At 33.8% G+C, this 21617-nt stretch overlaps 1 protein-coding gene across 28 annotated transcripts in view; it reads right to left on the bottom strand.

Annotated features, from left to right (window-relative positions):
* NRXN1 (neurexin 1) overlaps positions 1-21617 on the bottom strand; it is a 1204011-nt gene that overhangs the window by 1078900 nt on the left and 103494 nt on the right. For 14 of the 28 annotated variants that reach the window (XM_047745932.1, XM_047745934.1, XM_047745950.1 and 11 more), the window contains exons 3-5: positions 18871-18888; positions 15411-15440; positions 14641-14652 (exon numbers count right to left, since the gene is read on the bottom strand). The exons of 5 other annotated variants lie outside the window; for them this stretch is intronic. In XM_047745932.1, the coding sequence (XP_047601888.1) occupies positions 14641-14652; positions 15411-15440; positions 18871-18888 (60 nt within the window). The remainder of the gene's footprint in view (positions 1-14640; positions 14653-15410; positions 15441-18870; positions 18889-21617) is intronic. 9 more of the 28 variants (XM_047745936.1, XM_047745943.1, XM_047745949.1 and 6 more) reach the window with 4 other exon arrangements.

Below are 21617 nucleotides of genomic sequence, written 5' to 3'. Positions count from 1 at the left end.
TTTAAAAGACTGCTACAAGTGCGCTCTCCTCCTGGACATGGAAACACAGTCTGGATCATCACCATCCCGGAACCGGCGGAAGAGTCTGTTGCGTAGGCATGTGGACTAGGGCACTTCCAAAATTTTAGTCAAATTTATGAATCTATTTTTAAGCCCTTTTCCTTGCTAAAGCAATTACACGTACACCCCAGTTTTTATCAAGTTCACATTACACCACTTCACTCTTATGGGAGATCTACAGTAGTACCTGCTTAGACTAGCCAAAAGAAATCCCCAGGACTTTTGCTTTTACAAAAAAGCTGAAAAGCAAAAATAACTTCCAGCATTTGTTTTGCAGGGAGCCACTACAGAAACAGTGTGCACCAGGAGCGGTCAAAGTGGCCCCTCCAAACTCCTTGCTCCGGAACTATACTCAGCATTTCAACATCAAGCAGCCGTTATCTTCGAACTTTATCTGTGAGCAACTGTGCTTTATCTCAATTTACTGTGTACACCCTTTAGCAAGATATATCCTAATGTCTCAGAAGAGCCTAAGAGAGGTTATTTTTTAGGTCAGGGAAATATATTTTAAAATTCCGTGTAAATTCAAGGTAATTTCCTCATCACTTTATGCCATTTAAGATTATGAAAGCTTTCTTTTTTTTAAATTTCTTTTCAGTGTACCAGAATTCATTGTTTATGTACCATTCCCAGTGTTCCATGCAATATGTGCCCTCCATAATACCCATCACCAAGCTCACCTAACCTCCCGACCCCTGCCCCTCCAAAACCCTCAGATTGTTTTTCAGAGTCCGTAGTCTCTCATGGTTCGTCTCCCCCTCCAATTTCCCCCAACTCCCTTCTTCTCTCCATGAAAGCTTTCTTAAGAATTCTCTACTTTCAGATAGCAAAGGAAGTCTGCACTGTCATTCTCTGAACTTAGTAAATTTCATAATTATCGTGGTTTAAGACACATTACTACATCTTTTCTGAATCCCTAGTAAATTACTATTAACTTAAATATTATCTTTGGGTCAAAAGTGTTAAGAAACCTATCAAGTCACATGAATAAGTACCCCCTTCAAACCTAACTGTATATAATCTCATATATTACCACTCTCCCAGAACTTTCATGTAATTTCTAACTCTCCAAAATACACCCAGGAAGGGAATTCAAGTACAGGAAGGAACGGTGGGTATTTTTTTATTGTAGTTCTATCTTTTAACAGAGAAATGCAATTAAGTAAAACAAGTCAAAAACAAGCTGTGCTTTTTCTTACTGAGCCATGGAGAACAAAACGTTTACCTGATTTATGCTAAAACTAGTTCATTTTAAACAGAATTTTAATACCCTAATCAAGGAAATAAAAAAAAAAAGAAAAGAAAACATCTTGCCTTTGTTATTTAGGAGGCAAAAAAGATGACAAGTAATTCTTGCTCAGCATTTTTAGGCTCACTTCAGGTATATATTTTGCATTAACGGTAATACAAATCATTATAAAATAAAATGGAAAGGATGTATCATACATACAGCACAAAAATCTAATTTCTTCTACTCCCCCATTCACCTTAATCCCCTTTTCAACATCTGTGACTCAATGAAACTTTAAAATATGTATACAAAGGATAAATGTCTTCGACTTTTAAAAAAAAAATCCTTCCTCCCTATAGTTTAGGATTTTAAACATTACCTTTTATTTTCCTTGAAAATGATTTAATTTTATTTGAATCATCTATCTGAAAGAGACACCCAATACTCTATCACATGTCTTACAATTGAGAGTTCACTATGTTCTAGCTATACATACTTTAGTCATAAATAATACATGCAATCCTCAAACAAAAAGAGGTAGGTTTTATTCTTCTCATTTTACAGATAAGGAAAATGAGTTTCAGAATGGTCAAATGACTTTCCTAAACCCCACAGCTAATATATAATAAGTCTAGGGTCTAAATGCAGCTATATTCAACTCCAATGTCCACGATCTTGGACTATCCACTTTACATCACCTACCAAGCTCTGTCCTCCATGCAAAACTGAAAAGAGCAAAACCACTGTCTTCGGTGATCTCCCATTCTAATAGCAATGGCTAACAAGTTAATTAATGCAATTCAGCAAGAGAATTTTATAATAAAGGTTAACATTAACAATGGTCCTATAGAAAGAATAATCCAATTTGCTTATTTTATAATAAAAGGTAAATATTAGGTATAACAATGGTCTCTAAGAACAGAATAATCCACTTTACCTAACAATCAGTGTATATAATGATTAAATGTTTACTAGTAATACAGATAGTCCTTGGCAAAAAAAAAAAAAAAAAAAAAAAAGTGTTCTTTCCCTGAGTGGATTCTGCTCCTTCCTTGACTCTAATTAGCAGTCATGCTAGTGTGCCTAGATTTCACTAAGGGTCACTTAAGAGCTGGACAATCCCATCTGATGTTTCACTCACCAGCAAATATCCGTCTAGTTGTCCAATATCCCATTTCAGCAGATCTCTTTTTAAGAACAGATATTAATTGAAATTACATGGTACTGGGACACGTGGGTGGCTCAGTTGTTTAACCATATGCCTTTGGCTCAGGTCATGATCCCAGAGTTCTGGGATTGAGTCCCACATTGGACACCCTACTTAGCGGGGAGCCTGCCTCTTCCTCTGCCTCTGCCTGCCGCTCCCCTGCCTGTGCCCTCTCTTTCTGATAAATAAATAATTAAATGACATCCTTTAAAAAAAAAAAGAAATTATATGGTACTTTCAAATACTGCATGTTAGTTAGTGAGTGAGTAACAGGGTAGGGCTACTGAGAGATTTATCTTTAGCAAAAGGTTATGGGTTATTTTCACATGAAACATCGACCCATCTATTTCTAATTCCAATTATTTCCATTATTTCCATAGCTTTCTATCTCCTGAAGTTGCCCTTTCAGGCTGCAACCATTACTCTTCCACATCTTTGTTCCCTGGAGAAATAATGTTGTACTGTCACAGCAGCTACATGATAACACCCACTGACCCCACCCCCAGAGCTTCTCCCCTTCAGCATTCCTCTTCCTGCTTTTCTTTCTACTCACGATTTTTCTTAACTCCCTTCTTTTGTAGATTTTTAAAATCTGATAATTTATCTCCATGTAAGTCTTATGCCTGTGTCAATCATTTCTAAAATGTCTCATAAGAACATTATTTCTTTTTTAATAGACTCCAGGGACCAAATTTCCACCCCCTAAAGCTTGGCCTTTGTAGAAATGGCATATTCTTATTTTATTTAATGACTCTTTCACCATAACCTCCAGTTTTTTTTTTTTAAAAGTATTATAATCAACTTTTTCATTAAACAGAGATATTTCTTACGTGAGCTTAGCATTTACTGTTTGGTTTTCCCTTTGACTGGATCTCTTTACCATGGCCTATTATGGACACTGATCCTAGAATACATTACAAGTTATCCATAGGTGGGCATTACATAAAAAGTTTCAATGTTGTCACATACCCAATTTGATTTTCTTAAGTACCTATCTGCACTCTACACGATGGAAATTTTAATGACCTTTAGCACAAGGTTTGAGAGAGCCTGGTAATATCTTTACTACTCTGAATATCAACATAAAGGGAAGGCCTAACTCAAAAACCGTCCCTTATTTCCCTATCTTTTCATAATGGGTCAAATTATCTTAAAGCAAGATACACTTTTTTTTATTAGTAAGAAAAGTCTCTCAATGCAGAAGCAATATGGATTTAATTAAAAACTTGTACATACTCCTTGCAAGAAGAAATAAATGACCTTTATCACCATGAAATACAAATTTCAACTCCTAAGAGACCAAAAGCCAATTAACTGAGTTAGTAACACTTCACAAAATGGCTGTGCTTTAGAAGTTTCTGGGGAGCTCAGAGGGGTTTTTCAAAGTGTAGGATCCCAATCCATCCTAGGCCTACTAAATACAATTATCAGGCAAGTTCCTTTAAAATCAGTATTTTTTAAATGTGACCATGGTGACTGGTGGGTGGGAGTGAGCAGGGCAGCCAACTTGAGAACTGTGGGGTCAGAACAATGGTAATGAGGTCAAAGTTTGTAATGGTGCTTGAGAAATCATTCAGAAGGTCTAAGTTACTTGACCAGTAAGGTAAGTTACTTGACCAGCCTCTCTTAAACAGCAGTCCTCCTTTATTATCAGACATTTTTTATTTTTATTTTTTATTTTTGAAAGAAAGAGAGAGAGAGAGGGAGAGCAGGATAGAGACAGAGGGAGAGGGAGTGAAAGAATTTTAAGCAGGCTCCACACCCAGCGCAGACCCAATGCAGGGCTCAATCTCATGACCCTAAGATCATGACCTGAGGCAAAATCAAGAGTCAGACACTTAACCAACTGAGCCCCTAGGCACCTCAAGAACATTTTTTTTTTTTAAATTAGGGAATGACACATGTGAAGATGTTCAAGAAAAAAGGAACGGTTTCTTAACCCTAATAGGTCATGACATCACTCTTTATAAACAATGAGAGGACAGTGCCAAACCAAATTGTCCTCATATGCATCAGTCCAAATTCTGGCTTTCTTTTGGAGCAATCAGCTTCTCTCCCTTTCCATCACATTGAATGACTCCTAATTTCACTCAGTCTTCTCACAAGTACTACTGGTCACAGGAAATACAGACAGGTCAGTGTAAATCCAGGGGCTCTGCTATGGAAGCAATTCCAAATGTATGCCCTACTGTCAGTCAAATACAATATTCTTTTATCTAAACAAATAATCAGTAGAAAAACAGTCATAATAAGCCATCACCTAATTCTTTTAGGTCGGCATAGCATCAAAAATAGTTGTTCCCAAAGTTTAAAAGAAGAGTTCTGGCATATTTTGCTAGGAGCTATCTGCAAAAAATCTATGGTTAGCTTGTGAATGAGGATTTCCCTGTGAACAGAAAACATGATTGACCAATTTAAGGATTTCCACCCCTTTGGCAGTACTTTAGTCCAATCTAAATCTGATTGTTTCCTTGAATGGGGTAATTTAATTTTCTCCAAATGTCTACTGACTTTATAATGCCAAGTTTAGAAAATGAAATGGAAAACTGGGTCAGTTGACCAGGTAATTCATGCCAAAAATAAAATACTGCTTAGAAACTTCGTATAACACATGAGTTGTTTTAATTTCCTGAATTATCTTATCATTTGTCTGAGATGTCAAATTTTCTGCTCTATATCTGGGCTATGTATTTAAAAAATTATTTGAGGTGAAAGAAAACACTATTCTTTCACAGTTCACAACTGTGGCAGAGTCCCTGCACTCTACTTGGTGAAAGTAAATACTAATAATAACTGGAGGTTACTTCAGCTGCTGCTATTCTGAATGAGCTATCATGTTGACCATACGCATACAGCAATTCAAGCAAAGAAGACAAGCAGAAAGGGGAAAACTGCATTCAGTAGAATACACATTCTATATAAGTAGATATAATTTGAATGTGTAAAAACATGTCCTGAAAAATGATAACTATTATCACCATGCTTGTATTTCTTAATGTGAAACCTTGAAAACATCCATTCAGAGAAGCTATGGCTGTATACCATGTATAAGAGTCCCACATAAAGAAGAATCTCATTGGTGCTTTGAGTAATACAGGACTAAAACTGAATGAAACCATTCTCTCTCCCTCTGTCTGTCACTCTCTCTTTACCAAAAGGACAAACAATAAAACACTAATTTTAAGGGAACTATGACCTCAGGCACTGTAGTTGGTCGTTGCTTTTTGCTTTGGTGATTTCCAGTCACTGTAGTTCTTCAGTGCAAGTTCTGTAAGTTAGGACACCTGGCTGTGGACCCGGACTACTTGGTAAAGCATTTCCTTGAAAATATGATCATTCATCCCTGGGCTGGGGAAAAAAATCAAAGATCCTTAGGGTATATATAGCTATTTGAGGGCCTGAGAAGAGTCAATATATTTCTTTTTAATGTTAGAAGCACAAGTCAAGCTTTAAGAACAGGAAGTACAGCAGATCTACTTCATGCTTTGAAACTTTCTCACAAAGAGAAAAAAAGAACTTCTGACAGTCACAATGAATAATGCTGTTTAGAAGTCAAATGTACAAGAGCTTCTTCCTGCTACCTATGCACACACAAAGATAGACAAAGGTGAATTACTGTTCCTTTCTTAAAGAAACATTACTTTAAGACTGGTTATTAGAGGAATTTGAAAGGAAGAGCTTGATTATCAGTGGTCGTTGGGGTGGTTTTCAAATCCCTTCCAAATTCTCTGAGATCACCTAAATTGGGCAGGAAACAAGGAAGATCAAAAAGGTCAAGCTGAGTCCACACTTCTAGTTCAAGGAGAAAAAAAAATCTGTTTTTATTGATCTAGTTTGTCCTTCCTGGGAAGATTTACTTCAAAGCAAAAAGGAAAAATAAATGTTAAAATTAGTTTATTTTAAGAAATAAAAAATACTATCTGTAGTAAAATTAAAAAAAATTGTACACACTTGTTTAGCCAATTAGTTCAGTCTTTAACCAAGGATTACTGAGTACCTACTTGTGACAGCCACTGTTCTAGGGGCTCTTGAGATATGTCAGGGTAAGGTAAAATCTCTGCCCTCCTGTATTCTGGAGGGAGAAAGACAATAAACAGTGAAAAAGTAAATGAAAAAAAATTAAAATATGTTAGAGGATAATAGTCACCATGGAAGAAAAACTAGACGGGGGTATGATAGTTCAGGAGAAATGCAAATTGTAGTATTGAATAGGACCATTGCAGTAAGTCTCTTGAGAAAGTGATATTAAACAAAATCTTGAAGGATGTGAGGATGCTACCCAATTACTTAAGTATTTCTAGGTAATTATATGTTATTTTCTAGCAAAGATATTATGTAGGAAGAGAAATCCCTAATTAGCTTTTCCTTTAAAATCTGGTCTTCAAAAAAAAAAAAAAAAAAAATCTGGTCTTCAGGTGACTAAGTGGTTTCCTAAAAACTCAACTCATATATCACTCAATGGAGTTCTTACTCAGGCAAATCCTTAATTCACAAAATAGTTTTCTCTCGATGGTCACTTTGAGTCCCTGAGAAAATCTTTACCTCCCTGTTCCCTTCAGCCTACAAATTTGCACCAAAAAAGCAGCACTTTGCCGATGTACTCCTAGGTTTGTTCAAAGGGGAGAAAAGTCCATTTCAACTTCATCATTGTATGAAAGAGAAAGATGAAAGTGTTGAGTTACAGAAATATCTAAATAATTTTGGTTAAGTAGAATCAACCTTTAATGCTTTATTGTACCAATACTCTTTGTAGTATAGGCTATCAGGACAATGAAGTCCAATTAGTTATAACTTACAATAATCAAACATTCAAAAATTATAGGTATTTATTTATATGACAGAAGATATTAAGAAATTAATACTGTGTTTTAAACTTTTGGCAAATTACAGATCATTAGGTTTGAAATTCATTTAATCTAAATGTACAGATTATCTTCTTGTATTTCACTGTCACCATCAATAAAAACCCATCTTTTAAGTACTTATGCAACTCGTCATGGAACATATCCTTGAGAGTGGAGTATTTTCTATTAGCCCATATTGCATATCATAAAATGAATACATGTAAGGCTTTATTACTTGCCCAAGGACAAATATAGGATCTGAACCCAGGTCTCATGACTTCATGGACTCTTGACCATCATACCATACTGCTCTCTTACTACAAATTAAAATTTTATACCATTAAAAGGAAACCTTGAAATGAGAATCAATAATATCCTATATAATACTCTGATTGGTTTCCTTCACACTACCTCTAAATTTATTTTGTAAGAATAAGAGTATGAAACTTTGTTTCATGATTATCAGTGTGTAAATAGAGAAAAGTCTTTAAAGTTTCCTTAAGGTTGGTTATTTTCTATCAGTTATTTTACTTCAAAGTCTCCACAATGTCTACCATAATAAGCAATTATCTCCTATCATGCCTCATAATCAAAAGTATCATTTCTTAGATAATCTGCAATGTTCTTCCATATTCTAAATTCTATGAGTCTTTTTTTTTTTAAAGATTTTATTTATTCACTTGAGAAAGAGAGAGATGAGTAAAGGGAAGAGGCAGAAGGAGAGGAAGCAGCAGACTTCCCACTGAGCAGGAAGCCCACAAGGGGCTCGATCCCAGGACCAGGAGATCATGACTTGAGCCAAAAGCAGACACTTAACCATCTGAGCCACCCAGTTGCCCCTAACTATTTTTTAAAGATTTTATTATTATTTATTTTAAATATTTTATTTATTTATTTTAGAGAGAGAGAGAGTACAAGAGGGAAGAAGATAAAGAAGCAGGTTTCCCACAAGCAGGGAGCCTGATGTGGGACTCAATCCCAGCACCCCAAGATCATTACCTGAGCTGAAGGTAGACACTCAACCGAATGAGCCACCTAGGTGCCCCAAGATTTTCGTTTTGGGGGCTGCCTGGGTGGCACAGTCACTTGAGTGTCCAACTCTTGGTTTTGGTTCAGGCTATGATCTCAGGGTTATAAGATCAAGACCCCTGCCAAATCTGCTTAAAATTCTCTCTCCCACTCTCTCTGCCCCTCCCCCACTAAAATAAATAAGTCCTTAAAAATAGAAAATTTTATTTTTAAGTAATCTCCATACCCAATATGGGGCTTAAAGTCACTAACCCCAAGACTGAGTCAAACATCCCACAGACTGAGCCAGCCATGTGCCCCCAAAATGCAATGATTCTATTTAAAGATCCAGATTCCTTTAGTATATGAGCTAAGAACTCTGGAAAATTACAATTTTCTTTAAAATCACTGGCCAACACAATTTAAAAAATATTCTTTCTTACCAATCTAAATGTCTTGATGTTGGTTTCTGAACAAAATCTAGATTAATAATAAATATTTTCAAATAGACATATAAGATAAAATCATTACTTTGGAAAAGGAATCATCTTTTTATTTTATTTATTTATTTAGTAGGCTCCATGCCCAATGTGGGGCTTGAACTCATGCCTCCAAGATCAAGAATTTGATGTTCCACTGACTGAGCCAGCCAGGCACCACAGGAATCATCCTTTTAAAGTCTAGTTGCCATAATAAAATTTTTTGCTATTTTTCATCTGTTTCAGTAAAGCATATAAATTTATACTTATACTATCTCATTCTTAAAAATATTAGACTATGGAGAGACCTTTCTGTGCTCTTCTCCAAGGATAAATTAATCTACAACAAGTCTAATAAAATCCTTGTTTAGTTTATTAGTTATTCAATGTCACCACTGTTTATAGAATGTTTAAAGATATGTGAATGTATAAAGATATCTCATCCCAGAGCTAAGAGTACAGAGATTCAAAGGAGCTGGGACTTATTAATAAAAACTATGACAAAAATGACTGTATTACAGCAGGAGATAATACATGAATATTTACCTTAAAAGTAATTTTTCTTGATTACACCCAGCAATGATAGGCACATAGGCTAAAGAAAAACTGAAAAATTCTAAATTCTAGTCACATAGGCTTCTATGCATGTTATATTGTTTAAGATATTTATAAAGATAATGAAGATATTTAATGTCTGATCTTATAAAGGAAATTCTAGTCTTTCCATGTTCTATAACTGTGAATGAGGAGCATCCCTTAGTATTACAACAGTAAAATAACAGATAATTCAAAATAAATTACTGCTTAGCTTGCATATGCACTAAATGTAGGCATTTCAATACAGTAAAATTCTGTCAACATTCACAAATGCTTCTGAATAATGAAGAATCCTTAATATTATAATGTTAAATAAGGAAATATGATTTTAAAAGCCATACAGAACAGAAATATGATATTTTCAAAATCAAATTAAATCTACATCCGAAACCACAGTAAAATGTGTTCAAAAGTTATAAAACAAATATGCATCATAATGTTGGTGAATTGAAGTTGGATACTTCACACACAAATTAGCAACGCAAGAATTGAAAGATGGTAACAAAAATCATAGAAACAAAGGAAAATGTATAAAAACACTAAATGCTTTTTTCTTCCCCTAAATATTAATCATATCAAATCTATTTTAAGAGTAAATATAATAATTGTTAGCTGTCATGTGACATTACAGATAAAATTTTAAAACACATTTTCTTTGATATTGTTAACTGTAGTGGAACCACTTATATCTAGTTATTGATACAATTAGTCTTGAGGAAAATCTATTTTTTAAATAAATTATGCGATTTTAAGATCTTCATTTTCACTAACACAATAAAGTTTAGGCTCTTTTTCAATAATTTTATGCCTGACAGCAGTATTTGTAATACCTTGACCTTCTAGAAATATGAGAAACCTGGATAATCAAACACTTAATGTTTCATTTGAAATGGTAAAATGTACATTCACTTTGCAAACATGCTATAGATTTTATGAATGCAGGAACAGCAAATATGCTCATATCACAAGATAAGACTTCTAAATTTTGGCTCCTTTGGAAACTTGCAATCCAAACCCAATCTAAACAGATCTTTTGGTATATTACAGTTGTACAGTGAGATTTAAAACAACAACAACAGCAAAAACAAACAAAAACCTCATGGAAACCACATAAGATAGCATAATATCAGATCTAACTTTCAGGAAAATTCTTGTACTGTATGAACAACGAAACCTACCAAATAAAATCTGGTCATTTGACACTGTGACAACAAATCACATTAAAATTCTTGAAAAACCTTAAATACAAAGACGCATTGACTTCACTTCTTACAGACCCACTGCCATACATATGCTAAGATGTATTGAAGTGATGTCTTCGGAAAGATGCCTTACTAGAAAGAAATACTGCAGCTCTGGAAAAAGGATATGAATGATAGGAAGCAAAAGAAAGTTGAGAGACTGAGAAGAGAGGATTCCATGTAATTTGTTGCTGAAATTATTTTTAGTTACTTGCATAAATTTCCTCTTCCTTTTCTACCCTCTACTTCGTCGACTCCAAACCCCTCCATGTCTTCCTCTACATATCTACCTCTTCCAATGTGCACTGCTCCCACCTCATACACATATGTCCTTAAGTCATGAAAATGGTAATTCAAGATACAGTAAAAAAAGTATTCTGGAAATGCAATGTTTAAAAAGAAAGTCAAGCTTCCTGCCCTCATGGAGCTTACATTCTACTGGGAAAAGTTAATATTAAATATATAATCACTCATACAAATATATAATTACAATTCAAATGATTGCTATAAAGGAAAATGCAAGTGTCCAATCAAAGCACTGACATACATTAATTATTAAAATTAATTATTAATAGCTCCTGTGCTATTAACCAGCCACGATGGCTGTATTTGCAGGGTAACTTACTTTTTTGGCATTTTCTGATGTAAGTGGTCATTCACTTCTCTCAGACAACCATTAGAGTAAAGTATGAGTAAACAAAGTATTACTGAAATAAAGTGACCAGTTAAACAATCATGGAAAGAAAAACAAAAAACAAAAATACAATTCAATTTCCAGGCAAATAAACAAACCTAAATTCTAAATAGAATGGAGAATAAAGTTAGTATTGTCAATGTTCCTAAGAATACTAATGACAAATTTCAAGCCTAAGAAAGAAAGCAAACACAATTTTCACAAAGCCCATTTGGATCCATCTAGCCACAACTAGCAGAAGCAAGGTTGGCCCTGGATAACACCTCTCTTCAGCGATCCCAAAGAAAGCTATGGATTCACTGAAACCAAGTTTATTCCTAACTGCATCCAGTTGAAGGTGACATGTCCTTGTTCAGAAAACATGAAAACAAATACAAATAATTAACTCTAAAGTTTAAAGGAGAATGATAAATATGACAAATATGAGGCAAGATGGCCTATGGGAAGAGTGAGAAAGCTTCCATTTCATTCATTAGGATTCTATCAGCACATACAATGACCCTTAACACGCCTCCTTAACATGGCTTAGCTGTTCTTGTCATGTAACACATCATAAGGGATTCTGCAGTTTCCAAACCCTGAAAAATAATTAGGGAGTATGAAAGGATCCACACCAACTATTTAAGGATACATCACAAAGCAATATATCAGTGCTTACCTCTAGGGAGAAGACTGAGAAGGATGAAAAAGGTTAACAGGAGTAATGTTTTCTTTAGATGAGTAACTTTTTTTTTTTTTTTTTTTTAAAGAAACAGCAGTCATCTATCACTGGGCATTTAAAAATTTAGAAAATATTTTAAAATCCACATAGAAAAAAATCAAAATGAAAATGATAAAGTTCTTGAATCCAATTTTGCCTCTTGAAAGAAAGAAAAGAAAGACAGACCGACAATAATGCACAGATGTTCATTCCGGAGTCCCTGAATTCACTACTGCTAAAGAGGACAGCAGTGTCAAGAAAAATGTTCTAGGCTTATACTGTGACAGAAAGATTTGGGAAGCATTAGTTTACAATGCAAATCAATTATTTCAGACTGGACAGGTTGAACACCTATTTTATGCACAACTAGGACTTAACTTGATATTGGAAGCTACAATGTAAAGTTTCTAGGTATTCTTTTGATTCCTTTGACATGTGGCACAGGACAAGAAGAGCTACCTAAGGGAGCCCCTGATTCATGTTATCTTTATCTATTCTGAATGCTAATCACATTTTACCATTCTCAGCACTTCCATTCTGTCATTTATACTAACTCATCCACATGTTTTCATTTCCCTTCTATAGTGAAACTCTTTGAATGTACATATGCCATGTCTAAATAGAATGGAGAATAAAGTTAGTATTGTCAATGTTCCTAAGAATAGTCAAGACAGTATTTTTGAAGAGTTGTTGAACTGATTTACAATGAAAAAAGACTTACAAATCACGTTTCTCATTTCTATACAACTAATTAATCAACATATAAAGGTTACCACTCTGACTTGCAAAATACTCAAATCTATCTTAAAATCTTCTTTCCCCATTTAATGACAAAAAGCAACCTCATCCCATAAACAGAAGAAAAACGTAAAGGAAAAACCAAATTCCTGCACACTGTAGTTTTGTGCTAATTGAGGAATGAAAAGTAGTGAAGTAAAATATGTCTGACACACATGCCAACAGAAAATATTTAAGACTGGCATACTAAAACTGAATGAAGTTAAGTGACACTTAACATTAATTACATCAAAACAATTATCAGCTGAGTATAAACATGAATTTTTCTGTATGTGGAGTTAAACGGTTATAGAATTAGAAGATTATTTTTGAGTTACTTTTTTACAACACAATGTATATGTGTATATATATTTAGAAAGTTTGTGTTTATACATGCATTCATACATATACAAACACATATGCATAAACCTCACTCAGCCAGTAAAACAAAATATAAATACAGCACCCTCGATGCCATCCCAAGTCCTCTAAGAAGGAACATGGTAGGAAATGCCCACTAAGAAAGGGAAGTAAGTGGGAATTTGACGTCAAAAGTTTAGAAAGCATCCCAAATGGCACAGGAAATCTCTAAAACAATTGATTAAAATGGTCATTTGTGTAGTTGCTGGAAGGCTTAAAATAAGATTAAATTGTATTATTGGAAATGGTTAACCAAAACACAAACTGCAATAGCATATGTTCTTTTTTTATTGGCTCAAAATACCCAAGCAACATTTGTTTCTAAAGCTCAATTTTACACACTTAAAACTGATATCATTTCTTTCTTATTGCCTGGCTCACATTCAGGTACTTTTTCAAGCGGAAAAGTTTCCCTGCTAGATGACACAAACGTAAAGGTGAAGAACTATGAGCTTTTGTCCCAATTCAGATTAAGATTCAGAGCACAAGAAAACTCAGAGAATTTAAGGACAACACGCATTCTTGCATTTAAAATAAAAACAAAACCCATTAAAAACAAAAACAAAACAAACAAAAAACAAAGACTAGAGATGAAGGGCACATTCAGTAATACGTAGTTAAAAATGGTTCATTTGAAGGCCATGATACATATTTACCAGAGCTACGTATCAACTACTTCTTGCTGATGGAAACACTAAACACAATGTGGATGGCTCTAAATGGCAAAGTAAGCATGCTTTTAAATCTGGCATCAATGTTGTCAAGGAGTACACATGCCTGACTTACCAAGTGATGCAGAAATGTACACCTGGTTGATAACGTTCTTAAAACAAAGTTAGTATGTGCAAAAGAAAGAGCAGGCTCATCTTGTTTGCCTCTTTCACGGTACTGCCTTTTCAAGTTATTGTGGAATTAATGCATATACATGACGTCTAGCAGGTGACAAAGTGATGAGCGCACCACAGCACCATTTCAATACTGCACATGCGTGCACTTACATTCCAATGCAAAATGGCTGGGGCAGGTGTGCTCCCGAGTTAAATGTTTGAGGAGGATGTATTTATGGTGACTACACTCATCATTTAACTACCATTAAATGATACTGCAAAAAATGATACTGAAACCTGTAGCTAATTTCTACATATACTAATTATATAAGCAGCCAACATGAAAAAAATCACTCTAAAGAGCAAGAAAAAAAAAAAAAGAGTGGAACATTTTGATGGATTTCTCTTACCTTAAATTAATAAAATATTCATTAACACTCATACCTACCTCTCAGTGCCCATTACTAATGCAAAAAGGTCTAAATACATTTTCATAATGTATACACACTGTAATTCATACAGATGATATTAAGAAGAAATAAAATAATGTAATACCTTTACTTTTACCTATGGATTTGATGAAATGGTTCCATGAAGAAAGGGTTTCCATACAAAGAGAATAAAAAGAGAAACAACAATAAGAATTATGAAGATATGTAAATGCACTACTCTTTGAAAATTAAACAAGACAAGAAAGTTTAAATAAGGGTTTGAAAACACATAGATATAAGCAGCACATGTTGAGAAATCTGCCTTTTTTTTTAAGGCAACATGCAAAAAAACTGAAATACACATGCTCACTTTAAAAGATGACACAGAAAGAAGATATGACTATACTGTATGTAGAAGAAGTATCGGTTCTGTGAAACACTATACTCAGCATTTTAGAAGCCAGAAGCCAAAGATGTCTGCATGTTCCCAAACTGCCATGCATGGGTGAAAAATGGACTCTTTTTGGTACAGTAGGTTAAACTGAATATCAGATATTAACTTCTGATGGTTCTTGTTTTTTTTTTATTAGAGCTACCCTTATCTGCATATGCTTATAAATATATGGAAACTTTCAATCATAAATTCTTATAACTCATTTATCTGCAGATATTGTAGTACGAAGAATGAAGAAAAACAAAAGACAAAGGAGCAAACCAAAATCAAACCAACAAATAAAGGGGAGAAAAACATGAAAAAATGTGAACAAAACTTATGTATTTAATTTGCAGCCAGATAATTTGCAAGCATTTGCCCATCCTTTGCAGTGATGGTTTAAAGCAGCTACAGAACAAGAAAACACTGAAAGCAGAGTGGAAAAGGAACAGAGCCCATACCTTGGTCGCCCATCATCAGGTGCGCCAGACCTTGAAGGGAAACAAGAGCACAGTCAGCAATAAACAAGGGAGCATGGGAAGGCAGGGTTGTCACGGTGACAAAAATGTTCAGTGACAGACACCTTGTTTCCTATGAGACATGTCTGTATCACAGAGGCAAATCAAAAAGTATTCTTTCAACCCCTGGTTGGAATGCTTTGGGGCAAAGAGCTACAGTACTGCAATTTAAACACTGGCATATGCTGCCCTGTGTATTTCTTCAATGTATCAGTTGGAACAATCAAGAGCATAAAAGCATGACTTAAAATCCAACCAATCCCTTAAATATTGCATCTGCCCGTTGAGCCCTTTGATGAGACAGTTTGGAACACTGCCACCACAGGGCTTCTTATTCTTTGGTGATGAAATTATATTTTTAAAAACCCAAAGGAATATCTGAAACATGGGCTGGGTCTGATCTTTTTCCCCTCATCAAAAAAATGAGAAGTTTTATAATTAAATTAAAAAAATCCTTAGTCACACTGAAATGATAATGCAGAAATGTCTCCTTGTCTGACACATGTAGCAACTGACTAAGCTTGTTCAAATACAAAAAAGGACTATTAAACATGCAGCTGTAAAGTTGGAATTTGCTACAAAATAATGTTTTTAGGAACAATGGATCAGCTTTAAATAGGCTCAAGTAATTTTCTATGGGGAACAAAACTATTTAGTCTTTTACTTAAACATTACCCAAACACTGAACTATGAGTTAATGTGGACATATATATTTAATCATGTTTTATATTTTTATATAAATCATAATTTCATCAAGGAAGTCTTCTACAATAATACTCAATTCCCTTTATTTAAATTACTTATTATCTGTTGCTTGACAATTTACTTCAGTTTGAAGATCACTCCTTTTCTAAAGAATACTGCTAATGTTCTTTCAAAAAACTCACTATCCAAGAAGATTCTTTTTACTGAGAGGCATTAACTCCTAGTCCTTTATTCCACATTCAGAAGCAAAGCTACTCCTCAAATTCATTTCTATTTCAAGAATATGGGAAAATGTTAGAGCAACATAGTAATACATACAGCAATTTAAACAATTTATATTTCATTTCCTAATGTTATTTCAAATATATTTGAGCTTTATTGAGCGACATGATATTATACACCACTTATATCAATGTTGAAATAATCTGCATTATTTCCTTAAAATTTTAGGAGTATTTAAACATCCCTGTGGGGTAGATACAATTACAAATCAACATAAAATCAAAATATGAAGACTACTGAACACAGAAGTGCAATGGTTCTGTAATATCGCCTCTTTTTGTATTTTCAAAGTGATTATAACAAAAAAAATCACACAGGCAGATTAAGACATTTGTGATCTGTTAGTGATTCTGTATAGATTATATAATTTTTCATTTAATTTCTGTTTTAAAACTATTATACATATTTCCTAAACATGGTTTATAATTTTTTATAGATAAATCATGGCATGATCTCTATATAAGATCTAACTTCGAGAAAATATACAAGACACTTCTAATCGTAGTTTTGAATACCACCTCAGAAAGGATGGAAGTTAATAAATCTCAAAAGCATTCACATTCTTCATGCTAGACTTTCTTACCTCTAAGGGAGCTCCACTATATTGTCAAATCAAGTTGTAAATAGGAATGTTGCAATTATGATTGAATAAAATTTATTACAATAGTTTATGGGCCTATCTTCTGAAAATCTTGTTAAAATTTTTCAAGGGATGCATGTGTGAGGAAAGAAGCACTTGGGCTTATTAAGCTGATTTTAAAGCTCCTGGAATGCAACTGGATTTAAAGAGAAAGAATAAAAACATGGAACATTTTACAGAATGATTAAGGAAATGCAAAAGAAGTTGAAAAGATACTTATTAAAAAAAATTCAACCTCAGTTAACATGCATAATATAAATGATACTGATTTTGAAAGATGTCAGACCTGCAGGGTAACATCATCTTTATCAAGTGCATATTCACATGCTATTAAAATTATAGTCTAGAAAAACAGAAGCCATAGACAGAGCCAACCAACACTTGAAAAAATAGGCATTGATGATTACTTTTGAAATCTTCATCTATTTTACTTAAATAATGGAATAGAAATGTTTGGCAACTACGCAGCTAATGTTCAGCTTGGTATTTGTGAAAGTATCACAAATAGTAGGCTGAAGCCTGTTATTGGCCAACTTTGTGTTACCATGAATTGTTCTCTGAGACACAAATCTTAGTAACTTTAATAGCTAGCTATCTGTAACCTCAGATGGGAAGTCTTTTTCTAAGACATCTGCCAGTCTGTAGAAATGTTCATTATTTTTACAGAATGTCTCTATTTCAAAATATTGCAACAAAATAAAATATGTAAAACACTTCTGAAATGGGGCGCCTGGGTGGCTCAGTGGGTTAAGCCTCTGCCTTCAGCTCAGGTCATGATCCCAGGGTCCTGGGATGGAGCTCCACATCGGGCTCCCTGCTCCGCAGGGAGCCTGCCTTCACCTCTCTCTCTGCCTGCCTCTCTGCCTATTTGTGATCTCTGTCTGTCAAATAAATAAATAAAATCTTTAAAAAAAAAAAAACAAAACACTTCTGAAATATAGACATTAGTTAAATGTTTATGCAAGTATGCTGTGATTATACAAGTTGAGAGAACATCAGCTTCCCTCTAAGAGTTCTTTGTTCTATCTAGAGATAGGTTTGTTTGGAAGCACACTGACTTATACATTTAAGCTCTTTAAAGATGAGAAGGTTGAAACATGTTTTAGTTTGTGGATTCCACAGGAAAAAAATGTGTAACTTTCTCAAAGAGATAATTTTGGAAAAACTTCAATAAATATTATTGTTTTATTTAACAGACACAGAATAGACAAATATACTTACCAGTAACCATTCTGGAGTGCTGTTTACTTTCATTTCCAATGGCCAGTGGCTAATTTTTTAATCTAAATTTTTGCCTCTTATAGTCAATGCTTTATTCTGTGTTCTTTATATAAGTCAAATCATTTGAAATTAAACTAATGAGATTGAGGTGATGTAATGCTAAACATTTCCAAAAGAAAATAGATCATTTTGATAAAAAAAAATGGAAAAAATATCATGCACTGTGTTCTGAAACTGTAAAGAAATACTTTCTCATTTAAAATAAAAGAAGCAGGATTGTATCATTTTTTTCCATACAGAACACTGCAATAAGTATTCTAAGTTTTATATGGGATACTCGAATCCATCAAGTGTTGGAGTGAGGGCTGAAGGAGTTTCATATACTTAGAGTCTGATGGGGCTACAAGTGCGTGTTCTCTATGAAAAGTGATACACAATCCAGAAATCAACAAATGCTCAGAAGTTCAACTTACCGTCTAAATTCGAGATGTACTCTATTAATACTAAGAAATAAAAGGCAAATGAGAGTTGGAAAATAAAGTTGAAAGCACCCACCTTCCACATTGTTGTCTTCTGAAAGCACATGACAAGGAGGGAGAGAAAAGGAAAAACATTCATTAAGCAGCATGCAGACTGGACCTTTGCCTTTGCATGTCTTCCTCATGCAAGGCACCAAACACATCATGCAAGTGCTCCGTCACTACCGTTCAAAGGGGAAAACAAAACCACGGGAAGCAGGTTCCCGACTAGTGGCAGCATTTAAAGAATGTGAGACAAAATTTTGATAATACTGTCATGTCCTGAGCAAGGAAATTTAATAAGTCTTTTACTGTCCTGTGTAAAATAAACATTATTCTTAATGTTGCTGATGTGGCTTTCCTAGGCAATTATTTTTAAAGCTTTATTTATTTATCTATTTACAATTCCAAAAAAATCTATTCCTAACTCTGATTTGGACGTGGATAAAATAAGGTCCATTGCCAAGAGCCATGAAATTTCACTTAAAGATATTTCACTTGTCCAAAATATGTAATCCATTTACGATCATGGCCTTTAAGTATTTCTAATACTTCAATTTCTTTCCTTAAACACAACATAAACCTATGTAACTAAAATTTGCAATACGGCTTATATTAGTGTGTTCATATTTCATTGCAAATGATAGTTTATTATAATTTGTTAAAAGGTTAAGTTTTAAAACTGTTAACTAGGAAAAGTAATCATTGCAAGGGAAATCCATTTGGGATCTGTCCATTAGGCAAAATTTATCATGATTCATTGATTTTGTCCTTCCATTTAGGGTCGCAATAAGAATATAGTTAATATAAGGACAATATTTGGTGAATTTCCCTTTATGTTTCCATATAATCTACATTATATTTGCATTTCATATATTTGCATGTATTTCCATATGTGCACATATATACGTATATATACAAACATACACACAATACAAGCAGATTTTGCATGTACTTCCTACACATAAACAATGGAAGTGTATGGGATTTAAACTATTTTTAGTAACTACTAAACAATTCAAGTACTATTGATATACAAGGCTTGGCATCCATGTAAGAAATGGAAGAGAGTGAGCGCTGTTTCTAGGACTAGGGCAACAGCAAGGTTTCAATACTTATCAAATATTTTCAGTAATAAAATATAGCCGTGTTGACATTTTTAGTCTCATTCTTTTATTTAATCAGCTGTAATTTTAAAAGTGGTTATTTGATCAAAATCATTTATAAAGAACAAAACAATAGCAAGTGTAGAAATATTGAGAAAAACCACTTATAAATGTGCCATTTCATAAGGTTCAATAGGACTTTTTTTAATTGTTAAAGTTACTAATGAATTAAAAATCATCAATTTTGTTTAAAATGTATTAGCTGGAAACTAAAATATCACCATAGGCACATTTACTGATCAGGTCCTAACACATAATAAAAAATAGCTAGTAGATAAATGTGGACAATAATATCTATACAAAATACTTAGTTTGCCAGAGTTTATTTTAAAAGATATAACCAAAAAAGACAAATATTTGATATGTGATATTCATTTCCTGATTGGTTTGGTTTCTAATCTGCTAAATAAGGAATTAAGACTGAATTTGCTATTTTTCAATGGCAACTCTGAAATGACAGGGACACAAATATTAAAGATTTATTTCACTACATTGAAAGTTACCCAAAGGTACAGATTATTTTAATGTTTAAGACACACTTTTGTTTTATGTTAACCACCCTTTGAAATTCTACTCTTCATCTAAGATGCTTGCTTAAAAAATAAAATTGTTTCATATATAGAACAACAAAATCAGGGAGTTTAAGAGGAGAGACAACTATCAAAATGGTCTATCATTTACTACGGCTCTACTTAATTTCTGTAAACAAAAACTGGCAAACATGATTATGAGTAGCACAGTCTTAGGAAAATGATTTTTTGGTCAAGTTTTGCATGAAAATCTAACAGTAAACAAAAATGAAAAACAAAGTAAAACAGGCCCAGGCTCCACACCAACTTGTATAAACGTGCTAATAAGTAAGATAAGGAAAGGAAGTTGTGCTATAATAAAATCAAGGTCATTGATTCTAACCCCCTGAGAGTTTTCTTCTTTCACGGTTAAGTAAGACACAGGGCCACAGGAGGTGCACTGATCTTGCCCTGCCACCCAGCATATTTCTGAGTTTTTATTCACAGAGAGAACCAGCTAACCAAGGGGACCCCTTGTATGCAAATCCAAGACATGCCCAATGTGTAAACAAATCCTGATTTGACCAAGTTCAGAAAAATGGGCTGTCACAGAAGACTTTGAGTAAAAAAAATTAATAATCGGAAGCACCTGACTGGCTCAGTCAGTAGAGTATGAGACTCTTAATCTCAGGTTTATGAATTCAAGGCCCATGTAGGGCATGGAACATACGTAAAAAACAAATTTAAAAATTAAAAATAAATAAATAAATAAAGTACTAGAATAAAAGGAAGGGTAATATATTAACTCATACTTTAAAAATTGAAGAAAAAAAAATCTGGCTTGGAACAGACTTTATTGACTTTCCATATATTTTCAGACTCAATCTTAGACTTAAAAAAAAAAAAAATTCCCTGTATTTGTATCATTCTATTCTACCTCTTCAGTATCTATTTGTTTGTTTTAGTTAACGTAAAATTTGCATTTAACAGGGAGTCTGCTGGAGATTCTGGAGATTCTCTCTCTCCCTCTACCCCTTCCCCCACTCACTCACTTGAATGCTCTAAGAAATAAATAAATAAATAAATTAGAAAAAAAAATTACAAATCTG

This window comes from Lutra lutra, chromosome 9, assembly GCF_902655055.1.
Source record: "Lutra lutra chromosome 9, mLutLut1.2, whole genome shotgun sequence".
Classification (NCBI taxonomy): domain Eukaryota; kingdom Metazoa; phylum Chordata; class Mammalia; order Carnivora; family Mustelidae; genus Lutra; species Lutra lutra.
The sequence above is the reverse complement of the archived record's forward strand: the minus strand, read 5'-3'. Positions and strand labels throughout refer to the sequence as shown.